This window comes from Oncorhynchus gorbuscha, linkage group LG15, assembly GCF_021184085.1.
Source record: "Oncorhynchus gorbuscha isolate QuinsamMale2020 ecotype Even-year linkage group LG15, OgorEven_v1.0, whole genome shotgun sequence".
NCBI lineage: Eukaryota > Metazoa > Chordata > Actinopteri > Salmoniformes > Salmonidae > Oncorhynchus > Oncorhynchus gorbuscha.
The window spans coordinates 80,319,116-80,327,137 of record NC_060187.1 but is presented as its reverse complement, the minus strand read 5'-3'; the positions used below and the strand labels follow the sequence as shown (position 1 = coordinate 80,327,137).

The 8,022-nt window shown below is 44.0% G+C and overlaps 1 protein-coding gene across 2 annotated transcripts; it reads right to left on the bottom strand.

Annotated features, from left to right (window-relative positions):
• Positions 1-91: 91 nt before the first annotated feature.
• On the bottom strand, positions 92-2,089 carry LOC123998351 (complexin-3-like). 2 transcript variants are annotated; one of them, XM_046303482.1, is made up of 4 exons: positions 1,849-2,089; positions 1,154-1,743; positions 864-966; positions 92-608 (listed from the first exon to the last, which is right to left on the bottom strand). In XM_046303482.1, exons 2-4 carry the CDS (start codon positions 1,345-1,347, stop codon positions 387-389), a joined length of 519 nt encoding a protein of 172 aa, XP_046159438.1. In that variant the 5' UTR covers positions 1,348-1,743; positions 1,849-2,089; the 3' UTR covers positions 92-386. The 2 variants fall into 2 exon arrangements, with proteins under 2 accessions (XP_046159438.1, XP_046159439.1); XM_046303483.1 differs by having other exon boundaries at positions 864-951.
• Positions 2,090-8,022: the final 5,933 nt, after the last annotated feature.

Genomic DNA, 8,022 nt, shown 5'->3' with positions numbered 1-8,022 from the left:
TGAAGAGAGAGAGAGAGAAGGGTGGGGAGAGAGAGAGAAAGGGTGAAGAGAGAGAGGGAGAGCGAGAGAGGGGGTGGAGAGAGAGGGGTGGAGAGAGAGGGAGAGGGGGAAGAGAGAGAGAGAGGAAGAGGGGGGGGAGAAAGAGGGAAAAGGGGTGAAGAGAGAGAGAGAGAGAAGGGTGGGGAGAGAGAGAGAAAGAGAGAGTTAAAGACAGATAAGGAGATAAAGGGATAGAGGAGCAACTGTGACAAAGTCGTCTGTCAATGTGTTCCCTCCAATCTGCTACTACGTTGTGTTAAAATGTTATTCTTCATCATTTAGGCATAATGCATGTTTTTAGCATGTTGCAGGTTGATTCTGTGTAGTATCTAGTATGTTCTCTTTGATCACATGACTTTGCAGGCCTCTCCGTTGACTGACATTGGAGTGGACGACTTGGTCTGCTTGCCTCCAAGCATCCCCATGTTGAAGTTGAGGCCTTGGAAGGCGCTCAGCAGGCTGTAGCCATCGTCCTTGGCCGGGGTCTCAGGACCAATCAGTTTAGCCAGTTGACGGGGGAGTGCCACTTTCCCTTGCACCGCACTCAAGTGGCTGGTGTCCTTGGAACTCTGGGGTTTGGGAAGAGAGTTGGGAAGAGAGGGGTAGGGTGACGAGGAAAAAATACACTTTAAATATAGTCCTGCTTTAAGGGTTATGGGTATGGGGCAAGGGGCTAGGAGATAGGGTCTAGGAGATAGGGTCTAGGAGATAGGAGATAGGGGCTAAGGGCTAGGAGATAGGGTATAGGGGCTAGGGGCTAGGGTATAGGAGATAGGGGCTAGGAGATAGGGATATAATTTGTTCTGCTAATGCAACACACTAGCCTTGGAGAGCTGGTACTTCTTCCTGAAGTGATCCCTCATGGCGGCTCTCTCTGCATGCTTCTGAGCATTCAGGGCTTCCCTCAGCATCCTGGAATCAACACAACTACATGTAACACATAGACAGACACACACACAAACATAAATACATCCCTGCCCTAAAACCCATCACCGCCAACCCCCAACCTGTCTGTTACCAAGCTGGTTTTCATCCATAATCTCCTCATGGTGTTGTTTCTAATCTCCACATTGACCACAGTGGTCATGTTGTAGTTATGTCTGCGGTCACTCACCTCTCCTTCTCCAGGTCAGTTTGGTAGGAGCGTGTGACGGAGGTCTGTCCAGTCCGTGGAGGGCTGCTCTTTACTCCTCCTGTCCCCCTCTTGGCCCTGCGCCTGGCCCACACCTCTCTCTCCTTCACTCCTGTCACACAGCTGGACAGCTTCTTCATGGGCACCACCAGAGACTGCTTCACCATAGTATCCATGTCTCAGGGGGTGTGTTAGGGTGTGTGTGTGTGTGTGTGTGTGTGTGTGTGTGTGTGTGTGTGTGTGTGTGTGTGTGTGTGTGTGTGTGTGTGTGTGTGTGTGTGTGTGTGTGTGTGTGTGTGTGTGTGTGTGTGTGTGTGTGTGTGTGTGTGTGTGTGTGTGTGTGAGAGAGAGAAAGAGAGGGTACGTCCAGAACTCTCTGTAGTGTAACCTGTGTGTTACTTCACACTCAGAAGCATCAAAGAGTGTTCTTTTTCATTCATGTTCTGTAGGACATATGTTTGTGTCTGTGCACATCTCCCACATCTTCCTCCTTGAGGTTAGCTGGCTTGAACCCACTCACTACAGTACAGACAGCCAGTGTATTCATAGACAATGACTCAGGGGCTCAGTACCTGCAAGGACAAGGACACAGACAGGCAGTTAGAGATTACACCCAGACAACATGTGCAGCGTTTCAGATAGACACACACAACAAGCTCAGTCCAGTACTTCCTTACCCAGACATCCACAGTAGGCCTGAGCCTCAAACACCCATAAAGTCCTTAGAGCTTCAGCCAGAGGCCATATACTGTAGCTAACCGTGTCCCATAATCCAGCTCCACAAAGCCTTGAGGTCAACTGAAGGCAATGAGAGGAGCAACCCCACAGACAAAGTTCTTCCTGCTCTCCTTTCCTGCTCTCCTCCACTCCTTGTGCTGTGTGTTCTATTGCCCTCTCAGGTGAAAATAACAGCTTTCCTCCCCGAGGATCTACTATTCATCCCATTCCCCCCTCATCCTCTATACCCCTCCCTCTTTACTATTAACCCCCCCCCCCTTGAGATGACCTCCTTATGGACTTAACGAGGGGAATCCCGTTAGCAGAAACAGGGACTGCACCCTGTGTATGAAGTAGACTTAGAGACACATTAGCTGATGTCATGTTGGGTTAGGCACTCTCCTGACTGACTGTGTGCTTGTGTGACAAACAGAAAGGATGCCAGGGTATTATTACCTTTAAAAAGTTCCAACATGTTACCATCCCTCACGCTTTCTAAGTAGACGATGCCTTAAGCACAGGTCTGGGATCTGTTTATGCAATCCCAATACCCAATCTCCAACCATTAGAAGGCAGAAAGACAAAGTGATCTTCGATCAGGTTTAACCAGCCGTGATCAGGATGACGGTGGAGGTTTAAGACAGGCCAGATGGATGGAAGGGCTCTGAGTTCAGTAGATAATGGGACAGCAATGTCTTCTCATACTCTAGATTCTGTTCTAGTCTCAAACAGCAATGTCTTCTCATACTCTAGATTCTGTTCTAGTCTCAAACAGCAATGTCTTCTCATATTCTAGATTCTGTTCTAGTCTCAAACAGCAATGTCTTCTCATATTCTAGATTCTGTTCTAGTCTCAAACAGCAATGTCTTCTCATATTCTAGATTCAGTTCTAGTCTCAAACAGCAATGTCTTCTCATATTCTAGATTCTGTTCTAGTCTCAAACAGCAATGTCTTCTCATATTCTAGATTCTGTTCTAGTCTCAAACAGCAATGTCTTCTCATACTCTAGATTCTGTTCTAGTCTCAAACAGCAATGTCTTCTCATATTCTAGATTCAGTTCTAGTCTCAAACAGCAATGTCTTCTCATACTCTAGATTCTGTTCTAGTCTCAAACAGCAATGTCTTCTCATATTCTAGATTCTGTTCTAGTCTCAAACAGCAATGTCTTCTCATACTCTAGATTCTGTTCTAGTCTCAAACAGCAATGTCTTCTCATATTCTAGATTCTGTTCTAGTCTCAAACAGCAATGTCTTCTCATATTCTAGATTCTGTTCTAGTCTCAAACAGCAATGTCTTCTCATACTCTAGATTCTGTTCTAGTCTCAAACAGCAATGTCTTCTCATACTCTAGATTCTGTTCTAGTCTCAAACAGCAATGTCTTCTCATACTCTAGATTCTGTTCTAGTCTCAAACAGCAATGTCTTCTCATATTCTAGATTCTGTTCTAGTCTCAAACAGCAATGTCTTCTCATACTCTAGATTCTGTTCTAGTCTCAAACAGCAATGTCTTCTCATATTATAGATTCTGTTCTAGTCTCAAACAGCAATGTCTTCTCATACTCTAGATTCTGTTCTAGTCTCAAACAGCAATGTCTTCTCATACTCTAGATTCTGTTCTAGTCTCAAACAGCAATGTCTTCTCATATTCTAGATTCTGTTCTAGTCTCAAACAGCAATGTCTTCTCATACTCTAGATTCTGTTCTAGTCTCAAACAGCAATGTCTTCTCATACTCTAGATTCTGTTCTAGTCTCAAACAGCAATGTCTTCTCATACTCTACATTCTGTTCTAGTCTCAAACAGCAATGTCTTCTCATACTCTAGATTCTGTTCTAGTCTCAAACAGCAATGTCTTCTCATACTCTAGATTCTGTTCTAGTCTCAAACAGCAATGTCTTCTCATACTCTAGATTCTGTTCTAGTCTCAAACAGCAATGTCTTCTCATACTCTAGATTCTGTTCTAGTCTCAAACAGCAATGTCTTCTCATATTCTAGATTCTGTTCTAGTCTCAAACAGCAATGTCTTCTCATACTCTAGATTCTGTTCTAGTCTCAAACAGCAATGTCTTCTCATACTCTAGATTCTGTTCTAGTCTCAAACAGCAATGTCTTCTCATACTCTAGATTCTGTTCTAGTCTCAAACAGCAATGTCTTCTCATACTCTACATTCTGTTCTAGTCTCAAACAGCAATGTCTTCTCATACTCTAGATTCTGTTCTAGTCTCAAACAGCAATGTCTTCTCATACTCTACATTCTGTTCTAGTCTCAAACAGCAATGTCTTCTCATACTCTAGATTCTGTTCTAGTCTCAAACAGCAATGTCTTCTCATATTCTAGATTCTGTTCTAGTCTCAAACAGCAATGTCTTCTCATACTCTAGATTCTGTTCTAGTCTCAAACAGCAATGTCTTCTCATACTCTACATTCTGTTCTAGTCTCAAACAGCAATGTCTTCTCATATTATAGATTCTGTTCTAGTCTCAAACAGCAATGTCTTCTCATACTCTAGATTCTGTTCTAGTCTCAAACAGCAATGTCTTCTCATACTCTAGATTCTGTTCTAGTCTCAAACAGCAATGTCTTCTCATATTCTAGATTCTGTTCTAGTCTCAAACAGCAATGTCTTCTCATACTCTAGATTCTGTTCTAGTCTCAAACAGCAATGTCTTCTCATACTCTAGATTCTGTTCTAGTCTCAAACAGCAATGTCTTCTCATACTCTACATTCTGTTCTAGTCTCAAACAGCAATGTCTTCTCATACTCTAGATTCTGTTCTAGTCTCAAACAGCAATGTCTTCTCATACTCTAGATTCTGTTCTAGTCTCAAACAGCAATGTCTTCTCATACTCTAGATTCTGTTCTAGTCTCAAACAGCAATGTCTTCTCATACTCTAGATTCTGTTCTAGTCTCAAACAGCAATGTCTTCTCATACTCTAGATTCTGTTCTAGTCTCAAACAGCAATGTCTTCTCATATTCTAGATTCTGTTCTAGTCTCAAACAGCAATGTCTTCTCATACTCTAGATTCTGTTCTAGTCTCAAACAGCAATGTCTTCTCATACTCTAGATTCTGTTCTAGTCTCAAACAGCAATGTCTTCTCATACTCTAGATTCTGTTCTAGTCTCAAACAGCAATGTTTTCTCATACTCTACATTCTGTTCTAGTCTCAAACAGCAATGTCTTCTCATACTCTAGATTCTGTTCTAGTCTCAAACAGCAATGTCTTCTCATACTCTACATTCTGTTCTAGTCTCAAACAGCAATGTCTTCTCATACTCTAGATTCTGTTCTAGTCTCAAACAGCAATGTCTTCTCATATTCTAGATTCTGTTCTAGTCTCAAACAGCAATGTCTTCTCATACTCTAGATTCTGTTCTAGTCTCAAACAGCAATGTCTTCTCATACTCTACATTCTGTTCTAGTCTCAAACAGCAATGTCTTCTCATACTCTAGATTCTGTTCTAGTCTCAAACAGCAATGTCTTCTCATACTCTACATTCTGTTCTAGTCTCAAACAGCAATGTCTTCTCATACTCTAGATTCTGTTCTAGTCTCAAACAGCAATGTCTTCTCATACTCTACATTCTGTTCTAGTCTCAAACAGCACCCCGTCAACCATTATGGATCTTCAACAGGCTTGGAAACAGAACAGTGTGTGTCTGTAGCGTTACACAAACTAAAAACACAAAGAAAGGAGACATAAAGCTGTGACAGAACCCTGAGAAGGACATCAGGTGACCAGCTGTTCCCTTTGGCTTGGTGTCCATTCATCTTCTCCTGCTGCATCAGGAATTGTGAATTATTATGTGGATTATAATTTATGGACAATTTTGTAGGGATTAATACATTGGTCATTAGGGCAAATCAAATCTGACATATTTAAGTGGGAATTACAAACTTTAGAAGCCTTTTTAAACCTTGATCACACTACAAGTTTGCATTTCCTGCCACGCAGGAAGATGCTCTGCAACAACATAGTGATGAAATTAAGATAGTGGATCTGTACAGTTCAAGCTCAGCCAGTACATATTTGACAGGACATGGGGGATGGAGGGAGAGTGTGTGTGGGGCCCTCAAGGTTCGCCATCTCCCAAAGTCAATCCAACCTCCCCTTCTCCCCTCCCCCTCTTCACCTCCAACCCCCTGGGCCTTGGTTTGTGACAGATGAGGACACCATTAATTCCTTAACGAGATGGAGGAGAGCCCCCACAGCCCCTCTGTCACAGATCCTTATGCACAGACTTAGGACCAGCTCTTCAATAATTATACCCGTTAGGGGGAGAAATTTGAAACTGACGACATCCTACTGCCACAGAGGGTGAGATAAGTCAACGGGCAACGTTAACACCTTTCAATGTACCACACAGATGCTGGGTAGGGACACTACAGTGTCTTTAGAGGGACATAATACTTAGAAACTACTGTGAGGAGAATAGTAGTTACATTGGATCTTTCATGATAAAGATAGATGTTATACAAACTGTGTAATATCCTTCCTGTTTGGCCCTGTCCGGGGGTGTCCTCGGATGGGGCCACAGTGTCTCCTGACCCCTCCTGTCTCAGCCTCCAGTATTTATGCTGCAGTAGTTTATGTGTCGGGGGGCTAGGGTCAGTTTGTTTATCTGGAGTACTTCTCCTGTCCTATTCGGTGCCCTGTGTAAATCTAAGTGTGCGTTCTCTAATTCTCTCCTTCTCTCTTTCTTTCTCTCTCTCGGAGGACCTGAGCCCTAGAACCATGCCCCAGGACTACCTGACATGATGACTCCTTGCTGTCCCCAGTCCACCTGGCCATGCTGCTGCTCCAGTTTCAACTGGCCTGGGCCCTAGGACCATGTCCCAGGACTACCTGACATGAGGACTCCTTGCTGTCCCCAGTCCACCTGGCCATGCTCCTGCTCCAGTTTCAACTGTTCTGCCTTACTATTATTCAACCATGCTGGTCATTTATGAACATTTGAACATCTTGGCCACGTTCTGTTATAATCTCCACCCGGCACAGCCAGAAGAGGACTGGCCACCCCACATATGCTCTCTCTAATTCTCTCTTTCTTTCTCTCTCTCGGAGGACCTGAGCCCTAGGACCGTGCCCCAGGACTACCTGACATGATGGCTCCTTGCTGTCCCCAGTCCACCTGACTGTGCTGCTGCTCCAGTTTCAACTGTTCTGCCTTATTATTATTTGACCATGCTGGTCATTTATGAACATTTGAACATCTTGGTCATGTTCTGTTATAATCTCTACCCGGCACAGCCAGAAGAGGACTGGCCACCCCACATAGCCCGGTTCCTCTCTAGGTTTCTTCCTAGGTTTTGGCCTTTCTAGGGAGTTTTTCCTAGCCACCGTGCTTTTACACCTGCATTGTTTGCTGTTTGGGGTTTTAGGCTGGGTTTCTGTACAGCACTTTGAGATATCAGCTGATGTACGAAGGGCTATATAAATAAATTTGATTTGATTTGATTTGTAATGTGTTTGTAAAAAAATAGAATAAAATCGGAATTTATTTAAAGTGCGTTTAACAAAGTCACAACACACTTTACAAAACAACAACAACATAATAATAAGACAAGAGACAATCAAGAGGAGAGAAACAGAGACAGCAGACAGAAAATGACAAAAAACATCAAGCAAACATAAGGAGGGTGGGGGGGCAAGACAGAGTACAGGGACACATGGGACAGCAAGACATTAAGGAGTCCAGTAGGTCAGGAGTGGTAGTGAGTCCATTTATAGCCAGGAGGAAGGTGGACGGTTAGCAGGGTGTAAAGTGTGTATGTCAGTGGAGGCTGCTGAGGGGAGGACGGCTCATAATAATGGCTGGAATAGACAAATGGAAACCACGTGTTTAATGTATTTGATACCATTCCCCGTATTCCGCTCCAGACATTACCACGAGCCTGTCCTCCCCAGTTAAGGTACCACCAACCTCCTGTGGTGAATGTGTGTTGGAGCTTCCAGAATCACTGCTGTCTGAGCTTCTTAAGGGATTCCACTGTGGATCAGTGTCCAGCATGTGAAGGGCAGCCAGCCTGACCAGAGCATGCACGCCCGCCCGCCCGCCCACCCACCCACCCACCCACCCACACACACACACACACACACAGTTTCTCTCTTATACACACGCACA

Bases quoted from the DNA above. Each gene is read 5' to 3' on its own strand.
- LOC123998351 (XM_046303482.1), bottom strand. From the start codon at position 1,347: ATGGATACTATGGTGAAGCAGTCTCTGGTGGTGCCCATGAAGAAGCTG. The intron at 967-1,153 runs GTGAGTGACCGC...TGTTACATGTAG, and splicing joins ACTGACCTGGAGAAGGAGAG to TTGTGTTGATTCCAGGATGC. The intron at 609-863 runs GCTAGTGTGTTG...CCCAAACCCCAG, and splicing joins AGAAGTACCAGCTCTCCAAG to AGTTCCAAGGACACCAGCCA.